This window comes from Dromaius novaehollandiae, chromosome 1 (genome assembly GCF_036370855.1).
Source record: "Dromaius novaehollandiae isolate bDroNov1 chromosome 1, bDroNov1.hap1, whole genome shotgun sequence".
Taxonomy (NCBI): Eukaryota; Metazoa; Chordata; class Aves; order Casuariiformes; family Dromaiidae; genus Dromaius; species Dromaius novaehollandiae.
The window spans coordinates 62,687,042-62,711,666 of record NC_088098.1 but is presented as its reverse complement, the minus strand read 5'-3'; the positions used below and the strand labels follow the sequence as shown (position 1 = coordinate 62,711,666).

The 24,625-nt window shown below is 40.2% G+C and overlaps 1 protein-coding gene across 4 annotated transcripts in view; it reads left to right on the top strand.

Annotated features, from left to right (window-relative positions):
• Positions 1-8,533: 8,533 nt before the first annotated feature.
• DNM1L (dynamin 1 like) overlaps positions 8,534-24,625 on the top strand; it is a 40,934-nt gene continuing 24,842 nt past the window's right edge. For 2 of the 4 annotated variants that reach the window (XM_026119720.2, XM_026119718.2), the window contains exons 1-2: positions 8,534-8,799; positions 19,794-19,941. In XM_026119720.2, the coding sequence (XP_025975505.1) occupies positions 8,698-8,799; positions 19,794-19,941 (250 nt within the window). In that variant the 5' untranslated portion in view covers positions 8,534-8,697. The remainder of the gene's footprint in view (positions 8,800-19,793; positions 19,942-24,625) is intronic. The other 2 variants (XM_026119721.2, XM_026119719.2) reach the window with 1 other exon arrangement.

Sequence of the window (24,625 nt, the reverse complement as noted above, 5' to 3'; positions counted from 1 at the left end):
TTGTTAGTTACCCTGTTTGGGCTGGTTTTTTTTAATGATTGTCTTATCACTATCAAGATCTTGTCAAGAGAATTCATCAAGAATTTCCATCAAGATCTCAATGTATCTGTGTTTGCTCAATGTAGTAAATCTCCACTATCAAAAGCATCTTGTTATGTACGGAATAGAGCCTTAGCGAAGGAGCTACTGGTTTGTAGATGGTATCTGGATACTATACTACTAAACTTAAAGATTCTGTAGGTGTCTAGGCTTTGGTTTATGCACTTGTAATATTAAAGCAGCCAGAAACAGAAATCGTCCTGGGAGCAGAATCCAGGATTCTCCTCTCTCCTTTCTCTAGCCTCTTCTGGCCTTACGTTCCCTTCTGCCCCCTCCTAATCTTGTCTTAAAACTGGGTAGTCTCAGCACGCTCTTCTGTGGGGGATGTATGGATATGAACTCTGTCTTGGCTCTGCTGAGTGTCAAATTTGTCTCTCCGACTTTATCAGTTAGTGTTCTGAAGTAAGGCTGTATGTTTGTGGTTTCTTCTGAGCATGTTTCAAAATAGTATGCCCACCTTATTCTTCCCAACTCAAGATATGGGTCCCTGCTTCAGGAAAATGGTTTTGGACTCTGATTCCTACTGGATGGAGGAGCCATCCCACAGTATGAAGTTAAATGGCCCAGTGATGGAGGAAGATGAGATTTCAGTCATAATTCCATTTAGAGCTATTGCCTATATATGTGCCTACATACTTAGCCTGTTCTGAAGTACTGCAGTGTCATAAAAGGGAAACAATCTTTTACCTCAAGGTTTTAGGAAACAAGCATTTACAGAAGGCCTACCTTACCTATGTTGTATCTTGGAATTTTATTTCAGACTAGTACTAGTCTGGTCCCATTAACTGAATTCTCCTTAGTGGCTGACATGCATCTTACAGTTCAGTTTCATATGAAAAGGCTATAGTCCATGCATTTCACGATAGCTTCATGAGGCTAACCAAAGCATGGTAGGTAAGACAATCAAATCTTTACTTCTAACTGACCTTAATTAAAATGCTAATGTAGACATACTTGAAGCATCCATTAGTTTTATACAGTCTGTGATGTTGTAAACCACACCTACTTTATTGTTATTTCCAATTTGAACTTAAAATAGTGCCAATCATAATGCAAAAAGCAACTTGCACAAGAAAACATGTATTACAAAAAGAAGTACTAGTCTTGGCATAGTATTTATCTTAAAACATGGTCAAAAGAGACCACAAGTAGATAACCTTAATTAGAGCACTAGATCTAGAAGCAGAAGATAAAACTTTGATTGCTAGTGAAATGCTAGTGAGTTCACTGCTTCTTCCTTCCCAGGTGGAGAAAATGCATTTTTTTCTTTCTAGTTATATTGCCTTAGTTGAATGCTAACTGCGTGTTTTGTTTTCTAGAAAAAAAAAAGGGGGGGGGGGATTTCCTTGATAGCAAACAGGCACGTTGTTGCCTTTATTCCCCAAACCCTGGTCCTTTAAAGTAAAAGCTCTTCACCTTAAAATTGAGCTGCAGACCTTTCCTTATGCAAGCAGCAATGATTTGATATTTTCTTTGAAACTTACTGATTGGCATTGCTTTAAGAATACATCTGACTGACTGTCCCGATCCAATATCGGGGGGGGGGGGGGGGGCTTCGTTACGATCCCAAGGACGAGATTAAGACGCTAAAACCGGTCAAATATCGTACAAGCTTTTAAATTTATTTTCCACGGAGTGGGGAGAAAAGGTGGGGAAAGGCAAAGGGGAGGAGAGAGAGAAAGAGAGAGAGAGAAAAGGGGGAAAGAGAAAGAGATATCACCACCCGTGGATCCAGCGGCGTCCCGTTGGTCCTCTTCACCCTGGGTGTAAATTTTAGCGATGCGCGTGCAGTAATTACAACTCGAGCAGGGTCTGACCCTAGGTTCCCACTGAAAAGTTCGGAGCCAAATCAAGGCAAATTAAATAAATAAATTGTAATGACACGCGTGCAGTAGTTACAGCTCGAGTTGGGTGCCTCCAAAGAGGGACCCCAAACAAAGAAATCCCTGGGCAATTATAGCTTTTTCAAATTAAGTTTCCCACCCCTCACGCGGTAGTTCAGACCAATAGTAATTTTTGGGTCTGGGGTCTCCTGCTCCCTATTGGGTCTCATCGTTGTTCCCAGGCAGACTGCTTTTCTCCCTTATCTTTACTGTTGCGGTTTCTGCTGACAGATGTGTTTTGATTCCTCGGGCTCTGCCCTTCTTTCTCAGGGCCCTGACCAACAGGCGTTGTTCCAGCAATTAGTACTGCCCCAGCAGTGACAGTGGGTGTTATCTTCCAAGGTCCTGACGAGGAGGATATAATCCAGCCCCCCCCCCCCCCCCCCCAAATTAACACTGTTTCAGCAGTGAGGGGAGGCTTTGTTTCCCAGGGTCCTGGCGCCCAAGCAGGCCTTATTTCAAAGCCTTGACATCCTCCCTCCCGGAGTGTGAAGCATAGGAATGCAGACTGCTGGTAACTCCCTTATCTTTCCAGTCTGCACCAGCTCTGGGGCCCTTTCTCTCTGAACTAGGGAGTGCGGGCTAAGGCTTCAGCAAATTTAGCTACTTATGCTAAGCAAGTTTTATAAAAGTTGTGCTAAGCGGCAGTAATTTGCAGTCCAGGTCCCAAAGTCTCTGTCCGATCGTGGTCCGGTTCAGCGCAGGCTTGGTGTGTCCCGAATGGTCGCAGGGAGACCATTTCAGGGGTCGCAGCAGCTCAGTCCTGTTCCCGACGGGAACAGATGGCTTGTTCGGGTTTATGGTGTGCTTGCACCTTATGTACCAAGAAATGTTTAAGGCAAAAGTTCACTCATCTGTCCGCCACACTGACTCCATGAGAAATTTCCCCAGTGCATGTTTCCATACTTAATTACTTTTTAAGGTCTATTAGACAATACGTCATCCATGAGGCTGCTTGAGCTAAGTGAGTAAATCTTCCAGGGAAGAAATCCTTATGTTTAACACTACCCTCTGTTAAGTCCTCTGGTTGTTCAGTGGTACATGGTACATACAAGGAACAAAAGATACAACTGAAGCATCTACAAAGATCTGGAGAAATATCAAGGGAAATTTTCTAAATTTAAATTTTCTGCACTTGACTGTCTAATCAGACTGAGAAAGGGCTTATTTATAATATCTTTTCTTCAACTAATGAAGCCCTGTAACATGTCCAGGCCTATTGTTGGCGAGTTCACCAAAATACATTAGAAAAACAGAAATCTGTTGTCTAGAAATTAAGAGGTGATGGAGTAACTGCTACGCTTCACACCCTGTGTCACCAATTAAAAACCAGGCTGATTCAGATAATCTCAGTAATGCACCTTGCCTGGAGAGGAAGTGAACTATTCAGCTGAGATGCATCTAGCTGTTCTGTTACCACTGGAGGTGCAGAAATCAGACACTGAAGCAACTGTTACTATTCTCTGCTATTCTAAGAAGTCTGGCCACCACAAATGAGGGGATGGGGGGGGAGACATTGTTTTACAACAGTACAGACTGATGCAGAGATTATTTTCATCTCCAGGGAAAACTTTTACCTCTATTGGCCTTATCAGAATTGCTGATGTCTTACAAACGCCTTCCAGAAGGCTTTGGCCATGTTACTGATTGATAAACTTGGGAGGCTCCGTTTGCCCTGCAGCTGTTACCTCCTATGCCCTATCGCCCTCACTAACCTGAAATCTGCCTTCAGTTCTGTGTACATGCTTTATGAGAGGCTGCCTGACAGCCCAAATATGCAATCAATTTAATTGGCTAACTTCCCAGTGGATACCATGAGAGAATATAGGAATTCCTAGTAGTTTAGTACTACAATTAGTCTAGCAAAGTTGAATCCCTGCCCCAGCATGAGTTTGTTTTGCCAGAGACTGGGTCTCAGTACAGGTAATGCATAACCCAGGAGTACTATTAGCACTGTGACCTTCTTACAGCCAGTCGATACATGTAGGAGAGCTCACTCACTTCATCAAGTCAGCAGGACTCCCAGAGTATTGATTTGAAACCTCTGATTTCTGGCTCTTCTGGAATAAGACCAAGGTTTAGAATTTGGCAGCCTGGATAATCCATGTAGAACATCCAAACTAATGGTCATTCCGTTGAGGGATTTGAAGAATTTATTTACCTCAACTTCTAATGATGTTTGCTGTGCAGATGTCTGATAGATGTGCTATGAGAGAGTGTTGTAGTTGCATCTGTGATGATGTTGCTCTAGGGGATACAAAAACCACCATTCAATTTGGCTTCACATAAAAATCAGGCTCTGCCAGACCCATATAATATCTGTATTATGTGGTTCCAAAAGGTGACATTACCAAGGAATAATTTACAGAAATATTTTGCCAGTATTATTTGTGCAGTGTACAGAAGTATGACTTGTATACAATGCAAATGTTAAATTTGTTACATATTTGATAAATTGAAGTGTGCTGGTCAAGTATTTCTTTGGATAAATATGATGGCACAAAAATATCCTTTACTGAGGTGATGGCTTGTGGTCTCATTGTCTAGCATGAATTCATTATATGGCAAGTGACTTACCTACTATGATCAGTGCATCAGTATAAGAGACTCCAGCTGTCTAAGTAAATGAAAGATGAGGATGATGCAAAACTATATAAGTTCATACCATGGAGAAGAAAGACTGGAAATTTTGTTCTTCTGACTTCAAACTTGTTTTCCTACAAAGGAGGGTTATAATGAAATTTAAAGATGACAAATTCAAAACTGACACTAAATTATTTTTTTGCACTATGCATAATTAGATCATGAAACTTGTTAGCACGGGAAGTCATTATGGCCAAGAATTTAGCTTGGTGGATGAAAAACTATTATAAAGCAATCTAGTTTCAAGTAATGTTGATAAAATGGAAGGAATATTGAACTGTCTACTTCAGAGCTTTTGGCAATATCAAAATTAATTACTTAATACATAGTACTGGGATCAGAAGATCTTATTACTGCATTTTTTAATTTTCCCTGGAGCATTGCTGCTAGACATCCTTAGAGATGACATTCTGAGATACACTGATATCAGGTCAGATTTAGTGTGCCAGTTGCTGTTTTCTTATTATGTCAATTGCTTTTAGTAGACAATCAGCCTGACTACTACTTTTATCACATTATTGAGTTTCTTGCTCAGTACAATATGAGTCTGAAATAGAAAGCAGACAGTTAAAGTGACAGATGATCCCTGCTCATTAAAATGATTATTACTTTGGCACAGTACTCTAACTGGGATAAGGTGAGTGCTGCATTTCATAAGTTGATAAAGGACATGATGCTTCATAGCAAAGGTATTTCCAGCTCCCACTTTTTAGCCAGAAATGTACAATGTTAAACTTTGCATCCTGATGTTTCCTAGTCTTATATTTTCTTTAGTCCTTTCCTCACACTTTACTTCTCTTCATTAATTCACTTCTTCCATTTGAATTCTGCTTCTCTGTTCCGGTATCCTTCCCTCCTTCCCTTGATAGTCTTTTTGACATCTCTGCTGGGCAGGCCAGGGTAGCTTAGCTCAATTCAGCAACTGATGTTTTTTACGTGTGCTTCTTGAAATAGTATACTGATAAAATTCCAAGAATGGCCATACTGGGACAGACTAAAGGGCAAGCATACATAATATTTCTGCTTGATACTCTCTCAGCCTCCAAACATTGTCAGCTCAGAAACTTCCAGAGCTAGATGCAATTTCTACCTAGGTATTTATTTATATGCAATACATTTCTCTTCCTTAAACTTGTTCAGTCTCCATCTCAACCCAGGTAAACTTTTACTGTCCACAGCATCCTTTGGCAAGGACTTCAACAGGTCAGCAACCCACCCATAATGGTCTACTATCACTGATCTGTTCTGACCTGGCATCTTCTTGTTTCATTAGATGCTCCCATAATTCTTGTATTGGAAGGGAGAGTAAACAAACTGATCCTTTCCCACGCACTCCAGGCCATTAATGATTATATAGACCTTAAATCCTTCCTCCCTCATTATTTCTTTTGTAGAGTGACAACGACTCCCAGCTTACTTAGTAGTTCCTCATATCGAAGCAGTTTCACACCTTTCATCATTCTTGTTGTTCTCCTCTGAACCTTTCACAATTCTATATCCTTTTCTGAGATGTCCCACTTTTAGTCTAAATTAATATATGAAACAGACTGTACTTGCTCCATTTCACAGTGGCATCCATTAGGTCATGTGGCCAAATGAAAGCAGTAGGAGAAAAGACAGCGGCATAGAGAAATGTTTGTCATCTACCCACTTTAGATGCCAGCAGCTTCCATTCCCATGCAATGGGATGGGCTCTTTTCTTTCTTTCTTTCTTTCTTTCTTTTTTCTTTCTCCCTCCAGGAGCTTGAGGAAGGAGATGAGATAAGGTTCCATGATAGACCTCAAATCAGGGAACTGCAAACTCTTCAGAAGGTGTATCACTGTGTCAAGGTATACAACACAGGAAACATTCACTATTGTCCTGGAAGCAGGAAAGGCAGATCCTGAAAGGCATCCTAATAATAATGATCTTACTGTCTCTTAGACCAGTCTCTTTCAGCACACTAAAAGCTAATGGGTGAAACAGCTGGAAAATCATGACAGATCACTGTATCACTATGATAAGAACTCTTCTGGCCTTCTTCCTCATCAGCAAGTAATTTAGGCTCTTCTTCACTTATTTTTCCAAGTGTTAATTAGTTGTTTCTCTCTATGCTGCATACAATCATTTCTGACTGTTTCAATTTGCTTAACCATCTTTATGCTTTTGTCAATGACGTATCAGTTCTCTAAGAAGCAGTGTGAAATTTACTGGGTAAGAACAATAAGCTGTGTTGAAAAGATATATAGCCAAGAACACATTCCTCTTGTATATTCTCCCCCTCATCGTTTGATAATTTCAAGAAATGAAGAGCGGAAAAGACTTGACTAATTTGGACTGTATAAGAATACAAAGTCTTATGTCATCCAGAACTTAAAATTTTCAGAAGCATTTGTATTCAGTTGGCTAACAGGAAGGGACACAGCCAAAATTCAGTTCAGCACCTCTACATATTCAGAATTTATCTTTGAGAAAATGCATTCAAGGGAACGATATTTAAAGATCAGACATATCATTTAAAGATCTTGCACCACAAGTCATTCTCAGGTTTTAGTCTATCTTTTTCTAAGATACAGATGAACACTAGATTTCTGCTTCCCAAGCCTCACCACACATCTCATCCAACACTACTATTTTGCATCTGAGCTGGAAAATTTCAGATGACGAGATCAGGTGAATGACTGGCACCTAAAATAAAACCATGATCAGGTGAATGACTGGCACCTAAAATAAAACCATAAACAAAAAAGCAAATAGAACAAATATAACGGAATGATGATTACTCAGTAAGAAAGATCTTGAAGGAGATAAGAATGAGATACTGAAACAGAAGTAAAGCATCCTATCTGGAGACCTTTTGAACATCCTCCCAAGCCAGAATATTGAGTAAGATGGGTTCAGCGCATTTAGTACTCAGACAGAGTAGACAATTGCAAATGGACCCTTTTCTGTACCTAGCTGAGTATGTATGTAGCTATGTCATCTACACTGACAGGTTTTCAGAATGCTGCTGGCAGGGTGAAGGCTTCTTGGGCTGCATATAAATGACTGAGGTGAAACATGAAAGCACGTGAAGAGGTGCCACAACTGCTAAACTGCTTAGAAAATATAGAAGGCAAAGGCTGTGCCTTGACAAAGCTCTTCTCTACTTCTCTTTCCTCCAGTTTTACTCAACAGTTTTAAATCTAGGCTCCTGCTGCCCTGTCAAATGTAATTCTCTGTAGGTGTACAAAGGCAGGAGGATATTCTTTTTGGAGAATATTCTTTTCGTTGCACGTTTTGTACGACCGGATCTTCTCTGGTTCCTTTCTCTCCCTTAATGAATGTCCATGCTGCCTTCCTCTCCTTTTCCCCAAGCAGTTTTATCTTCCTGCTCTGTTGGCTTGGTGGGACCAGTGTGTCGACAAGGGGTAGCCATTTGCCATCTAGCACCCTTCCTCGGCCGAGCAGCAGCGAGAGTCACCGGGCAGTGGGTACGCATGTTGGCGCACCTCTGTGTTGTTTCCTCTGGCAGTGGGTCAGCGCTGCTTTCTGAGGGGTTTCAAGCTGCTGCTACCTGCACCTCGAATGAAAGCGGCCACTCGATCCTGTCTGCTGGAGATGGCCCCCAGCAGCGGTCGAGGCCTGCCTCCCCCGGGGATGGGGGCCTGCGTAGCCTCTGAGGATCCCTTAGCAGCTAGAAAGCTGTAACTCTGCGTTCCCGGCTGGGAGGGGGCCACGCAAACTGCCGTTTAATGACCACACGTCTCCCTTCGGGCCTCGCTCCACGCCGGCGGCTCGCGACGAGCCGGAACCAGCCCGCAACGGCCGCGCCCGCGCGGGCGGCCCCGCCCCGCCGCGCCGCGCCGCGCCCCCCGAGCCGGCCGGCGCCCGCCGCCCCGGCACTACAGCTCCCGTGGTGCCGTGCGGCGGCGGCGCCGCGCCCGCGGGCGCGCAGAGCTTGCTGGGGGCCGGACCGTGCGCGGGGGCCGGCGCCAATGGCGGCAGGCGGAGGGGGCGGTTGAGAGGAGCCGTTGCCCGTCGCGCCCATTCATTGCCTGCGCCTGCTGCCCCCGGCCCCGCTCGCCCGGCCCGGCGCGGCTCCCCGCCGCTATGGAGGCGCTGATCCCCGTGATTAACAAGCTGCAGGACGTGTTCAACACGGTGGGGGCCGACATCATCCAGCTGCCACAGATCGTCGTGGTGGGCACGCAGGTGAGGCGGTGGGCGGCGCGGGCGGGGCGGCGGCACCGGCACCAGCCGTCGGTGCCCCGCGGCGGGAAGCGCCGGCCAAGCCGCTGGGGGCAAAGTCGAGGCGTTCCCCGGCGCCTGCGCTCGGTCGGCTGCGGTGCCGCCGGCCCGCGGCTGCCTCCATCAAGGGCACGGGGGGACGTGGAGGGCGGCGGGCCGGGCCGGGCCCCACGGGCGGCGGCGGGAGCGCCTCTTCCCCTTCCGCCGCCCGCCTCCCGGTAGCGGGCGAGTGGAGCGGCCGAGGGGCTGCCGGGAGGCGCGGCGCCCTCCGCCCTGGCCCCGCGGCGCCCCCCTGCCTCGCTTAGAGGCCGCCGCTGGTCGCGGGCGGCGATTTCCCCTCGCGGACCGCGGCTGAGGGGCGCAGCGGCATCTGGGCGGCGGGCGCCGTTGCTCCCTCCCGCGGGTCACGTAGTAGCTCCCCCGCTGTGCTGAGCCGTTTGTTTCCAGCAGCGGTTTGGAGGGAAAGCAGAAAGCGGGACGAAGCAAACCTTTCCGCCTTGAACGGTTGCCCCGTGTGCGTCCCCGCCTAACAGCGCTGGTGGGTTACAAACTATTTCAGACTCTTTCAAAAATAGGCGAATGGGGCATAGTTCTTGGGCAGACCTCCCTGCGACAATACCTGCACAGCCAAAGCTGTCACAGTCGTATACTGAAAACGAAGCATTAAGCAGAACTGAAACAGCCTGGGAGGGAGTGCTTTTCCATTTTTAACTTGGAGTTAATGGCACTCGTGTTTGCTTCTGTGAAATTAACAGTGCTTATGAATATTTGATGTTACTTGACAATAGCGTGGCTGCGTAACAGAGAGCAGCATCAGCCGTTCTGCAGTGAGTTTGAGGTGTCATTGTATGGCTTAAAACAGGTACCGTGTGTTTAAGGCTTATACAGTACTGAAGCATGGACTAGGCTTGCTTAAAGCTAATTACAGTGCAGAAGTGGTTGTAATGCAACCAGCTGTCATTCTATTTTACCAATATAAATCAGACAAAGTAGATCTGGAATACTTGCATTGTATGGGAGAGACTTTGCGTTGGCAAGTTATATTAGGCTCTTGCTGTTTTCATAGCTGAAAGGAGTCCATCACCCTATGAAGACATTTAATCTCTTACATTAAAAATCGTACAAGCAAGTTGTATTTCTTTTAAATTCTGTAACAGAAGTAGGTGCAAGGCAGAGATATGGCATTTTTCTGTGAAATGTTAACAAGTATTCTTTTCTGTTTCACTTTACAAAACACATTGAAGTGACACTTTATTTTTTGGATTATCATATTTTGCAACAACTTTATCCCAGTTAACTGTTAATAAGTACATAGAGTAGGTGATGTGCGTTAAAATTATACTGACATGTTTTTGACTTGAACAGTCTACCCTTGAGTATCAACATTCATTCAATTCCATATTTGGTATGCTCATGAAAAAATGCAGAATAAGGTAAATTCGTATACCTTTTAGCCAAGACCAAGGGCTATATAGACTCGAGGAAAAATACATCAAAACGTCTGTGAATTTATATTTGGTTTTGTTAGTCAGGATTGTTGGAAGAAATAACTGTTCTCACTGAAACAGTAATTCTTTAGATAGTTATGTTACCCAATTAATTTATTTTCAAAACAATTTTATTGTTTTATTCATTTGAAGTTAGTTTATTGGCTACAAGATTTCTGGATATGCCTTATAGCCAATTGTATTACTGCTGGTGCTTTGTTTCTGTGGTGTATGTTTTTTTGTTTTTGTTTTGGTTTTTTTTTTTTTTTTAATGTGCCTTCTTAACAATATCCTTTGGTCAATTTCTTGAGGTATTTTTGGATAAGTGTTATGTGGCCCCTGAGTTTGTTCAGATGGTTAATTTCTTTGTAGCCTGCTGGCATTTGCAGTCTTTTGTTTTTTCTTTCTTGTGTAATATTCACAACTGTTTCTGAATTTAGCACCTTCATTTTACTTTGTGGAAAGCAAATATTAACATTTCTGTAACTCCATTTTTTTTTCTAGTTTGCTGGTTGCTTTTCTTTAATGGCCTTTTTTATATTCAGTGTGGAGAAGAAAAAAGCTTTTTTTTAAAAATGTCTTTGCTGGTTTTTTTTAACCTACATTCTGTATCTCTTCTGTACCCTTTTACTATATGTTTTGTACTTATTTCTCTCTTCAGTTCTCATTTATTTCTGCTTCTATGTGCCAAATAGATTTTTTTTTTTTTTTTAGGTAGAATTAGAAACTGCTTAAAATTGTTAAGTTACCTTTAGATGTTTTCTGTTTCCCCATGTGCCTCTTTCCTCATCTGTGTTGTTTTGAGATTCGTTTCCTACCTTGAAGGCATGTTCTGAGCAACTGAGGTGTCCTAATTTTTCACTTCTGTAGATGGATTTTGGTACTCATTACAAAATACTTCTTGGTAGATTTTAAACATTTAGATGACCTCTTGCTCTTTTTTTAGTCACACTCTTGTGACTCAGTCATATAAGAATTCTTTCTCATTTTCTACTTAAATACCGTGCAAGTTATTTCTGTATCCTACTAGAGTCTATTAAGAAAATTGAAGACTCCGTTTCCTACTGAGGGATCTCGGAGAATGCCCTTGGAATGCTAACTCTGCATCATTATTTTAGTTTTTTTCTGCCATTCTACAGTAGGTTTTCTTTTCTTTTTTCTTCCTTCCAAATTCTATATTTCAGTTCCCATTTAAACAATTATTTTACTAAAGCATAAAAGAATGTACAAGCTAGGAATGCTATATAAACAATACATGTATGACAAAGCTGTAACACCCAACTTTCTGAAGCATTTTATATAAAGTTTTGGTTTGTGATCAGTACTTGTAAGGGATAACAAGATGGTATTGAATTGCCTCAAACAAACCACATAAAACACGGTAGTAAAAGGAAGGGAGAGGAAGAGAGTAAGTGTGATTAGTTATGACCTTCTTAACATTTTCAGGGTGCGTAGGTATTATCACAAAAATGAAATACTGCACTACAAAAGTGTGCATAAGTTTGAGAATAAGCTAAAAAGCTGCAACAAAATTTTTGTGCCTAGAGAAGTTATATAGAAATGAATTAGCTGTATTTTTGCAGGTTGTTAATACTTGGATTCTGTTTTGGGATTTTAGAAATGGTTGATCTAGGAAAGCACAAACTCTAGGATTTGGTTTGTAGCGAAGGAGTTCTTCCAGTCCTGTCATTCTAAACAAGTTGTGGGCTTTATTTGCTCTTTGTATTGTCGATTCTTGCACAGACTTTATGGTGAAGTTGATTTAGCAACAAATGAAATTCATGAAGAGATTTTTAAATTACCTTTCAGATGCACATGTGTGTACTACTCTGTTTAGTCTTCAGTTGCTGCTATTTTAGGACTTAAAATGGGGCAGTATGTAAGTGTAGTTTTCAGTATTTAACATAGAGTGTACTGTTGGATGTTTCCATCCAGGAAAGCTGTTTTATAAGGATCTGTCATTGGCTCACAGGTTTGCATTAAGTTGATTTCTTTTTCTGCTGTTTGGAGTAAGTGCCATGTTGAATAGCTCAACGCTAAACCTACTTTTGTCATCAAGGAGGAAGGTTTCTAGATCTGAGGTAACAGGTAGGCTGTGCACTTGAAACAGTTGTGATGGTAATTTTCACATTAAGAAGCGGAAACAATAGAAGCTAATGTACGGTCCTGGCTAGTGGAGAAAAAGTTAGTGGATACTGTAACAAGGCATCTGGTTAGAGAGACTGGCATCGGTGTCTTAAACTTGAGATGCTCCACAGAGCTCCTGTGACCTTCGTTGTGGAAATGGAAATTTAAGCCACTTCAGCTCTTTCTTAGTCACCAGTGTGCCCACACTGTGGTCAAAAGCCAGTTTTGGATGAGAGGAAACTTTAGTTTTTACCAGGCAACTAGGAAAACTGAATGCTAAGGTCACCTCAGGAATGCCCTTCCTCCTTACTTGCTCATTTTTTTGGTTCAGTGGTGTCTCGTGGGATTTCAAGCAGATGTAGAATATATTTGTGATAACTCCTGCTGTCATACTTGTGTTAGGAGTTTGCCCATGCCCACCTAAAGGAATGGATGGCAAAAATGAGATGAAACTGGAGCATACCTTCAGTGCAGATTATGCTTGCTGGGGAGAGTGTGTTTTTCTACCTACCTGTTTAACAAACTTCCTGTTTTTTATTTTGACATCTGACGTTCACTGCATCTGTTTCTTGGCATAATTGTTTTCCTTTTTGCAATCCCTTCCTCCTTTCAAATCATACTCTGACTGTTCTGGTGTCTGTTTTGAACAAGAGCAGCAAAATGAGGCTGACATTAATTAGCTGTTTACATTTACCAGGCATAATATAAGCTTTGCTGCTAAAGTCAAAATGTGCAAAGAGCATTTTGTGTTGTGCTGTTTCATTGTAGCTCTGATGGGCCCTGTCAGTATCTGAACAGTTATACTTTTTAGGTCTTGAAGGCTCCCATGATTGGAAAGACAGCCTTTTTGCTGTGTCCATCTACAGACTTAGTATGGATTAAAATAAAATCATGGGTCTAATAACAGTGTGGTCTCTGCATTCTACTTTTAATCCCTACAAGTTTTTAATATGAAAGCAACCATTTAAATGAAGATATCTTATTGTTTGCAGTTTAAGCAAATGCCTAGCTACTTTGGAAGTGAATACACAATTGTAGAATGATGTGAATGAAATAGTACTTCCTTCCCCCTGCCCTCTAGTTTTGTATGCTTGCTGCCAGGGTTGTTCTTGTCTTGTGATTGGAAACTACAGTGTTATTAGGGAAAATTTGTTCATATGATAGCCAGAAGATTCGTTGGCTTTCCGTTGCCAAAGTATTTCTGTTGTTTAGGACCTTCTGAAGTTAAAGTTGCACGTTGGTTTAATTTTGCTTCACTTCACTGGACAAGTTATGAATATAGTAGCTTAAGCAATACTATGTAAGGTCACTCTGTACTGCTTTGAAACACGGATCTTCGAATATCACAGTTCTATGAAATAACTTGGAGAAACTTAGTACTGGTTGTTCCTAGTTACACGAGGTAATTGTTTTTCTCTCAATATATCAATTCCTAGTGTCCTCTAGTACTTCACCTGAGACACATCTGCAAATCTTCTGTGCATTTACTGTTGTTTGGCATGTGTTTAAATTCAGATTTGGTGTAAATAAAGGATTTCTGAAGTATTTTGACTGAGCTGTGTAAATTTTGCCTTTCATTACTACTTGGACATAAGCTGTCTTTTGTGGAGGGAGATCTGTGAATTCAAGTTCCTTCCTAATGATTCAGGGAAAGCTCTGTATTTTGAGGAGCAGCCTGCAGGAGCAACAGATCTATAATTGAGACAAGATCTTTCACAGAGGAAATGTATTTTGGAACAGCCAGTAATGTAATTTGTTCATTGTGCTGCTCTCTCAAATTGGGAGCCTGTTAGCTTCTGAATCTTTCTTAAGCATAAATTCATTTCAAAGAATGTCTTACAATAACTCATCAGGCCCACTACCAACTTTAAAATTATCTTCTGATTAGTAAATACATTTTTAAATTTGTTGGCTGTTTTGAGCCAGCCTACCTTGGGGCAAATTCACATAGGGAGGTTCTCCCATAAGAGCTGTTCCAGCCAAAGCTGTTCTGTTGCCATTGCTCTGGAGCTACCTCTGTGTTGACCTGAACTATCTTGCTCCTGAATAGTTACTACATGGTGAGCGCTCCCAGGACAGCTACTGCAGAATGCTTCTTTTCAAAGTACCTGTCTGGGTAGTGTTCTTATGGGTGAGGCCTCAGCAAAGATGCATTAGCTTTTATTTTCCAATGATAGATTTGCAATTTAGTAAGTCATGTACATATGTCTTGCTAAGAGCATAATTTAACCAGCAGGACCTTCATTATTGATTTCTTGTATGACGGAATTTGCAGACTGGCTGCCATTCCATCTCAGATCTCAAAGTAGACGCTTTGCTTTTCTTAAGAGAATTCTTCAGGAACTATTGCATCTTATTGTGAACTCTCTCCTACCTCACAGTTGCTTACTATCATTCTCAAATGTTTGTGATCGTTGTGCCACTGAGAAAGTTAACAGGAACCTTGACATTGCTGCCTTCATCTTGTCTTGTGCTGTCCTGCAGCAAATCTGCACTATGTTCCAGCTCTTTGATGTTTTTTCCGCTTTGAGCAGATAATGAAAAATTTATCAGTTGGTCCTATCAAAAGCAACGAACGAAGACTGCACCCATTTCAACTAACTTTTTTTTGTGTTGGAAGTTCCCCAGTTGTTTGTTTGACATGTTTCTTTATAACGGATTTTTTTTCCAGATCCTTTTTTTAATGTTGGCTCCACAGAATGATATAAAAGCTAAAGGTAGACTTGAGAAATGACAGCAGATTCTTATAAAATGACTTGAAATTTGTTGCAGCCAGTACAAGTCTCTTACCATTTTAATAACACATGAAATGCAAGAATTGCAATAATCTGAACAAATGACTGTAAAAATCTCACAGCTCTTCTGCATCAGTGAGTCTTTAACTGAGTCTTTGTATATATGCCATTCTTGCTGTATGGACTTCATGAGAGCAGACTTTGGTTCATTCATTGAACTGGTTGGTGGGATCCTTTGAGAGGCAGGGCAGAGACCTGGCATGTCTGTAATGACAACCTCCTCCAAGCACAAAAGAGTCCATACAAATATGCAGGAAACTGAGTAGACGTATAAGGAGAGGGGTGTGGCTGAGCAGGGTGATCTTGTGACTGAGCATCAATGCAGAAAACATACAGGACGTAGGGATGAGGACACGCTTCAAAGGCAGAATATAAAAATACTGCCTGCATGTGCAGGGATGTCAAGGAAAGGAAAGCCGAGGTTCAACGAGAGTTGAAATTGGCAGTGGGCATCAAAAGGCAGTAAGAAGAGCTTCTACTACTGTGTTAGCAGTAAAAGAAGAAACACAAGAAACAAGGGAAATGAGAGCCTGCTGCTGAATGGGCATGTGATTAGTGACAGTGGATATGGACAAGGCTGAGTCAGTCAACATTTTCTTTGCCTTGATCTTCACCAAAAGGGTCTCCTGGGCCTTTGTGCCTACAAGCAGGACTCAAAGAGGAGGGGAACAATCGGTAGTGGAAGAGGATTGAGTTGGGATCTCTTTTGGATCTGAGAACATAAATGGAGAAGGCATCTTTGCACTCTATTGTGTATAGGGCATAGGCCTTCTAAAACTAGGAATGCTAATGATGTGTTATGGACTTGGCAATTGAATAAGAAAGCCAATTTGGGATGAATATGAATAGTTGTTTCTAGTGTTACTTCAGAATTTTCCATATGGAGTTTTTTCCATCTGGCTTATGAACAACCCTAAAGTGTTTTAAAAATAATGTCTCCTGTTTTTAAAAAAGCCAAACAGTCGTAAAGCCATATCCTGCTATCTGCTGCTGCTGAATTCCTGAAAAGTCTGGCCCCAGGTCATGAAGCAAATTTTCCTGTAAGAATTAATGTAATGGGCAGGAGCAGCTTTTTGGAATGGATTACAATTCTGACAGATCTTGGGTGCTTAATTTGTGAAACCAGTCGCTCAAGCGTTTCCCGGTTTTCTGTCCTTCATCCTTGATTGTTCTAGAGTCATCTGAAGAAGATGACGACAATGAAGAAAATGCAGCTTTTCAGGAAGCAGCAAGAAAGCTGTTAAGATTTACATCATATATACTATTGATAAGTATTTAACTAATGTATTTCCTAATCCCTGTGTGCATCTTCTCTCTTACCATAGTACTTCTGGAAAAAATTGCTTTGCTATCCATCAGACTCAGGTGCTCATCTGAGAGACTGGCTATGGTTAATAGAGCAGAGCAATGGAAGTTTGAAACAACAGCTAAAGAAGCAACAGATAAAATGGCGTTGCTGTATTTGCCCTTATCTCTGGGCAATCTGTATAAAATTCTTCTAGTCATCACAGCTTATTGATATTTCAAATCAGAGTCAGGTCAAGGTCCAGAGGAAAACCTAGCTAATATGCCACAAAAGATCAGAATTTATTGATACTTTTCTGGACTCATCATGGAATGGCCTTGTGCATTTCAGTCCTTGCTTAAAACTGTGACAGTAGTTCCAGCATGATGACAAAACAAGCATGATGCTGCAGTGAGCTCATTCCTAAGAATTCTGTAGTACGTGTAGTCTTGGGTGTTAGTCCCTGCCTACATTTGTTGTATGCAGGACTGGCTGAACTGAACTGATGTTTTGAACAAGCCCCATATAAATATACCCCTTCCTTTCCCCAGTGTCCAAAAATGCTTAGCTTTGTGTTTACTGCTTTTTGTATTGTGTTCCCAGATAATTCTTGGTTATGGATGTGTATGTCGTCCAGATCAGGGAGTGCATCATTAAGATGTTGTATTGTGTTCCAAGAACAGATTGCTTTAATAAGAAAATATAATGCAATCTGAAATGATTTTTCTGATGTGCAGAGTATTGTAACATCTAACCTAATGAATGATGGTTGACTTTACAATTGTCATTTACTAAACCACTGCAAAGGATGCAGATCATTCCTTCTATGTCTGAAAGTAACTGGATTGTGGGTAGCTGTGTAGGACATAGTGCTTTGGGTCCATAGTTTGGTAGGTACCAATCTTGGCTTCCTACAATTCCACTATTTTAGAGAGACGAAACAATGAGCAGTAATGTGCAGCAACTTGTGCAATGTTTTTTTCCATTTTCCAGTCTTGATGAGGTTCTTGCCAAGAACTTGATCTATTTATTACTATCCCTTCTCTTCTACTTGGATCATGTTCAAGAGGAGCCACTTCATGTCAGCCGTGTCTCCAGCCCTTTTAGACTGAATGCTCATTTTACCAATTTATAAGAAATCTTACTCAGAGATGTTCAAAATATTTTTAGTAAAGGAAACCTTGTTTTTCAGTGTAACTGATGAACCTTTATCACGTTTCATTTCTATGGGCAGGCATTCCACTTGTGTTAAATTGCGAAGTTTGTCAAAAGTGGTCTGTCGCTTGTTTATTCATGTATTTTCACATTTTTTGATTCATAGACTTCGAAAGTATGCTACCACAGAATTCTCTAAGGGAGGCTTCCAGAGCTTGTTTGTGCTTTGGCCAAATGGTTCTTCAGTTACTACTAGATAAGATTTCAGTGCTTCATGTCCTGTCATAAGTTGCTTGCATGGAACCTAAAGTTGATTAAAGAAGATCAGTTGTAGAAGGAAATTATTAATTACTTTTTAGGGGAGCCTTTTGAAGCAAAAATCTTACTATGGCTATCTCCCCATTTGCTCTGCTCCTCTCCTTCACCCCACTCTTTCTGTACAGTTCATGTCAAACAGAATTTGACTTTATGTATATTTTTCAAAATCTATCTATATTGCTTTGCTGTTCACATATTGAGACAAATTACATTGTACATAAATCAGCATTTTTCTGTGCCATGAAGCATAGATATAGCAAAGTGTTAGAAGAAAAGAAGGCTTTCATCAAATCAAGATCTCTAGGGTTTGGACCTTGTTTTTTAACATTTATTTTGTGCTTTTGCATACAGGTCCCATTTTAACAGTTTCTAATGTTCTTATGTAATATGCTGCTGTCTTGTCCTACTGCAGTAGTAGAAATGGGCTGCCTGATTGCGCTGTGTTGCTTGATATCTACTGATCTATTTTTCATCTTTAGAAAAACCGCATAAACGGCCACTTAGTGGGTGAGAAGTGTTGAATAGTTTGAATTTTGTGTTATGCTAGGTTATGTATTCAAAATCTCTGATCTGTACTTGTAGAACTGTTAAGAAGCTGAATTGAGGTTGTATCACAGTAATACACATTCCTGCAGTCGGAAGCATGTATTCATTTTCTTCAGATAATTGGTTGGTGATAGGTAGCATCCGTGTAGGAAGAATAACAGACTGTGATTGCCAGAGCAGGCTTTCTCATGTCCAACCCATGTTGACTTCCAGCTTCAGAAAACTGAGAGTTTAATACAGCCCTGTTAAAAAAGAAAACCTTATCAGTCAGACTTTCAAAGCATTGTGTTGACATATCTGGTCTGTTGTTTGTTTTTAGTTTTTAACATGGTAGTAGTCTTGAACCACTCTTTTATAACTCACACATTCACAGCTTATTGGACTGACCATCTAAGAAAAACTGCTTTTTATATCAAAGAGCTACAGGAAAACATTTCAAATGTAGACTCCTGAAGGGAATTCTGGATTTCACAGCCTTTAAATGTTTCACAGCTTCTAACAGTTTGTTATCATGTGGACAGATGTTTGCAGTCAAATCAGTTACATATTCTTTTGGAGTATAAGACAATGTTTGTGCATAATTGAATTTAGGCAGCACTTTTCCTGCTCATCTATGAAGCTGATGTAATATGTTATACAGAAAATACAAACTGGAAAGAAATCTAAGAATACTCCTTTACACATACGCAAACATGCATGTTAATATCTCTTTGTGTGACCATGTCGTGGTCCCGTGTTACTACTAACAAACAGTTAAATCCCATAGTGTACACAGTGAAGTGTTACTGCAAGATGTTGGAAAATGACAGAAGACACACAATTTGGTTCTGAGCATTGAAAAGAAAAATCAGTTTTTCAGTTCTTTCCAGAAATGTTTCTAGGGAGATAAACATTTAGAGTAGAAAATGCTAAATAGGATATTCATTTTTCTGAAACCCATTAGATTTTTACTTGTTTATTTTAGCTTTAAGAAATAGAAAATACATCTGTCTCCATGCCCTTTAAATGTCAAGGTTTGGAGAGTTACTGGAGTGTAGCAGAATTGCGTTCTATGTTCCAGTGGTTATGTGGTGTGATGTCAGTATGGTTAGATGCAGTCAGTCTATGTTAGACACGTCTTGGGAAACTATATAGCAGAAGATGGACTAGAGCATTGTTTATAGGAATGATAAAAGAAAGCTGAAATTAAAATATTACAGCATTATTATGTTTAAGAAAATCATGTAGCTGTATTCCAATTTTCAGAGCAGTGGAAAGAGTTCTGTGTTGGAAAGTCTTGTGGGGAGGGATCTGCTCCCACGAGGTACTGGAGTTGTCACCCGGAGACCCCTTATTCTGCAGCTGGTGCATGTTTCCCCAGAGGATGGTCGGAAAACAGCTGGAGATGAAAGTGGTAAGTGTGATCCAAGACTTGGTGTGTTTGCCTAGTAGGAAAGAGACTTTTAATCTTTCCTGTGCATTTAAGATGAGTGAAAAGCCAGTTATAATCCTAAAATGCAAGTATGCTATCTTTTTCTATTTGATTAAAAAAAAAAAAACACAGCTGTTGTCACAGCTGTTTTGTCCATATAGCAGATGTCATGAAGTCAAAAGCTTTTGATTATTCAAAATATCTTTAATATTTTAAGCTTTCCTGTTTGTTCTTGGTAAACACTTTTGAGAAAAGCAGGCCAAAGAAATATTTCAGTTATGATAATGATGACTTAGGGTGTTGAGAGCAGGGTTTTCTTGTATGTGTTTTCCTTCCCCCCTACTTCTCATCCTCTCAAGGACATGTCTTACTTAATCAGAACATGACTTTGTAGAAGGAAGTTAAGAAATAGGTAAGCTCTGGACAAAATGCAAGGAGGAGAAATGAAACCAAGTTAAGAACCCTCCAGTAGATGCAAAGAGAATTTTATGAGCATGTTCTGTAGCTTACACCACCCTACTGAGCTGCACTGAGAGATTCTAAGCAGATAAAATACAACAGTTTAGATGTTCTGAAGCTCTCTAGTTTGAAGCTTTTGCCTTCCGTAATGTTTCTATATTATCTTTCAGCAGATCAAAGTTACCTCACTTGCCCTTTCAGAGTTTGAACACTCGTTTTATGCTAACTAATGCTCTTGATCTTATGAAAGAGCAGCAGGGGCATATCCACCTTCTGATCATAAGATAAATCTTCTTAGCTTTTTGATTTAGACAGTAGAAGTATACAGGCCTTTGATGGCATGATAAACATGCGACTATAATTATGAATTCACATTGTATTTAAATGGTTCAGAATTTATTTGTAGATATAATAAGTCAAGGTTCTGGAAGTTCTTTACAATACTTCATATAATATTTGTAGCCTTTGGTTGCTGAAGAACAGTTACTGATACTGTGCAATTTGAAAGATTAAAGCTCCAAATATCGTTATTGTTGCAAGCCAAAAACACAATTCCAGTTCATAACAGTTAAGGAGTTTTAGTGTGCAGTACACAGTCTGCCATCCAGGCTGTGCTACGTTGTGATAGATCATTGGATAGATAATTCGGGTTGAAAGTGACCTCATGAGGTCTTTGGTCCAACCTCCTCCTCAAAGCAGGGTCAGCTTTGAGATCAGAGAGGGTTGCTCAGAGCTTTATCCAGTTGGGTCTTAAAAACTTCCAAGGATGGAGAATGCACAGCTTCTCTGGACAACTTGTTACGAAGGCCACACTCTTTTCTTTTTTCTTTTTTCTTTTTTTTTTAAACTGTAGTTTCGTGTTACTTGCATTATACTGTGCACAATTTTTAGTGTTCTTCAAAATGCTTTGATTGAGTTGTAGGATAAAATATGTTTTTGTTTTAATCTGCAACTTTACAGATATAAAAGTTGATTTTGTAAATAGAGTATTGAGTCAAAAGATGGAGGCTTTCTGTCATTGGTTGCATTTGATCTGTAAATTCTTCCTTTTTTTTTTTTTTGAACTCTGAAATGGGATATTGATACCTATTGCATAAGGGTGTTGGGCTAAATTAATATTTACAAGGCCCTTTTAGATATTTAGAGAAAAAAATCAAAAAGGTCTACGTGTAATAATCTCTTTCATGTTGCTTTAAAGAAGGGTGGGCTTGTTTAGTAAAAACAGAAAAACTTTTATGGCTTTTATCAAGTGTGTTGGAAATTCCTCTCTTCTCCTTCCAAGATAAGACAAATCACAGTCTAAATGATTTTTACTGACCTGGTGTAGCATATAACCCTATGTACAGATTGTGTTATTTCAGCTGAGAAGATGAGATCAAGTAGCTTGGAAAGAAAAGAGGTGGGAACCTCTTACCTTGCCTTTGCTGCCTGAAATTGCAATAGGGCGCCACACTGTTGCAGGTTGTATTTTTGTTTGTTAGGAGTTGGATGCTGAGGTAGGGTTGAATGTGTGTTTGGCATTTCCCAAATGGAAAGTAGCTATGCATAGTCTTGCATAAAAGAGTGTTCTCCAGGTGAAGGATTTCTTCTGTACAAATTCAATCTTAGACAAAAGAACATCAGTTTCTGCACCCATATAGCATGCTGCTTTTCAAATGTGCTGGTAATGAACTCTTATGAATAAAAGTATCTGGCACACAAAAAGTATCCGCTTGTTTTGTAGTTCTGTTGACATAAAACTTTATTACCTTTATCCATTCTAATGTTTGCTGTAGATGTGTACTAGAATCAATTATGAATATATCCATTCAAAAGAAGTACTATTCTATGTTTTTATAAGTTCTAGTTTTAGTTCAGCATGAGTGTTTGCATCCAGAAAGCTTCACTGTTTTTAACATAAAGCACTTTGGATTGCTGTGGTGTTTGTTTAAACATGGAAAATTGCCTTGTCTTTATGATTATGAAGCAAAAAAAAATCTTTCCGATAGTTTCACTTGGACATCTTCTGATACATGTCCATGTGATCTGCCAAGGAACATCAATTCTTACCAGTTTAGTTTTTCAGGTGTTTCTTGTTTTTTCTTTTTTTGATCCTTGGGAGCACATTGGGAAGGAATGTTATGTGAGATTTGCAGCCAGACATTTGAACTAACTTCTGATTTCCTAACATGCAACGTTAAAGATCTTCACCACTGCTCCTTAGTCACTGAGGAGCTATCTCCTATGATCCCCTTGTACAGTGGTCACTGAAATAGATCAAAATAATCAGAAAACAGGAGAGAGAGAGGAGAGAGATTAGTTTTCCATTAATTAAGAAGTGCAGGGTTTTCATAAAGCCATTATTCCAAACTGATACGTATATTCTCCAGAGATGTGTGTGCTTTGGTGTGAAGGAAATGTTCTCATTATGCCTTTGGTGTTTGTTGTTAGCCTCTGGTGATTCGGCACACGGTATGTTTGATTGCGGTGATACCACGCTGTGGCATCCTCTTATCAAATTACAAGAGAAACAGCATTTAAGAGAGAGCTGTGCCTGGTCTCATTAATTATTAAATTGATCTTGTAACTATAACTTGATCTGATAGCTTGTCCATTTATTAGGACATGGAAAAGAGGAGGGAACATATGAATGGCCAATTTGTAGATGTTTATAGGTTTTTTTTAAACTGAGATAGGAAGCTGAATGTTGTTTAGATCCCCAAAAGATGAAATTGGTATGGAAGACAAGAATGGTTAATGCAGATCTGGTGCTTGCTGCAACACCACCATTTTGTGAGTTTTTTGCTCTGTACTTCACATATAGGTCTGTTACACTTGGCTCCTGAACAGTGAGGGCTGCCTCCTTGTATTTAGCTTGGTACAAGCACAAGAGAAAACAATCTTCACCCAAACAAGTTTGTCATTTAGCTAGGATCAAGAATGGAAAAAACGGTACAACATACACAAGGAATTGGACAAAGTGGGCCTATATCCATCAGTTGGATTTCTTTTTATTTAGAGGGAGCTGGGAAAGGATGAAGTGATGAAAAATGGGGTTCAGATGGTAGTCTGCTAAGTGTAAGAGCTGTGAAGGTATTGGAAGTAGAAAGCTAGGAAAACACGTAAGGGATTTTGTCCCTTTTAGTATTTGGGAAATTCTTGTTGCCTTGCTGCAAGAAATCTTCCATGGTGGTAGCCCTTTATGACTGGACACCTTTTTTTGTGCTCTCATAGTGTATGAAGAACATTTCTAATGCTTAAGGATGGAGAAGAGATACAAGAATAACTTAAGTGAATTGGCATTGTTCAATATTTGAGCATTTTTAAGAAGCATTGCAGTATAGGTGACACAAAGTAACAATTTGGTAGAGGACAGTCCTGAGAAAAATATCACAAGCATGTCCAGTTTTCCAGTATATTAAAATTTTCAAGTCTTGTTCCAAGATATGAAAAACCAGAAAAGCAAGGAGATAGTTGCTTTATCTGGGAAAAGTGTTTTTTTGAAAGGCAGGATCTGTTTGTTCTTAATAGCTATTATTTTAATAATTTCGTTTCATCCTCTCTAACAATGAATTTTTTAGTGACTGAGATGCCGCTTCTGGGCTCCTCTCTCTATCACTGGGCCTGGAATGTAATCAAATGATTAATTCATCTGAAAGTTTTGCCTGAGAAGCTTCCAGGAAGTAATATATATAACTAGGGGAAGACTGATTTTACCAGTGAAACTAGTGACGTAAAAATGTTCTAGAGGTAAACCAGAAAGTACTGGGTTGTTGAAAATGTAGATTAGTCACAATATTATTTTCTCCTTGCCTTGAGCATCCTTGCATTCTGAATAATGATGCAAATCCTTCTTCCTTTCCTAAAAACTTCTTTGCATTAATTCACAGCTATTGGAAATTTATCTTCTCAAATGTTAAATGAGTGTCAGTATTGACTTCCTCAGAACAATGGGGGAAGAGTTTCTTGCTTTATAAAAATAATCCTGAAAGAAAAAAAAATTGAATTTTTTATATTTAGAACTAAGCCTAGACTTAGAACTAAGCCTAGTACCTAGCTGCAGATTCCTACTCTGCACAAAACCAGTAATTTAAGACTAAACCGGTATGTCCGAGGAGGACATTACCTTTCTAGGTAGGAGAGTATTTGGTCCACATCTAAATGTAACGTTGGAAGTATTTTGCTCTGTTGTTGTCTTCCTGGCTTTATGCCTGTTTCCTGTCTCAGT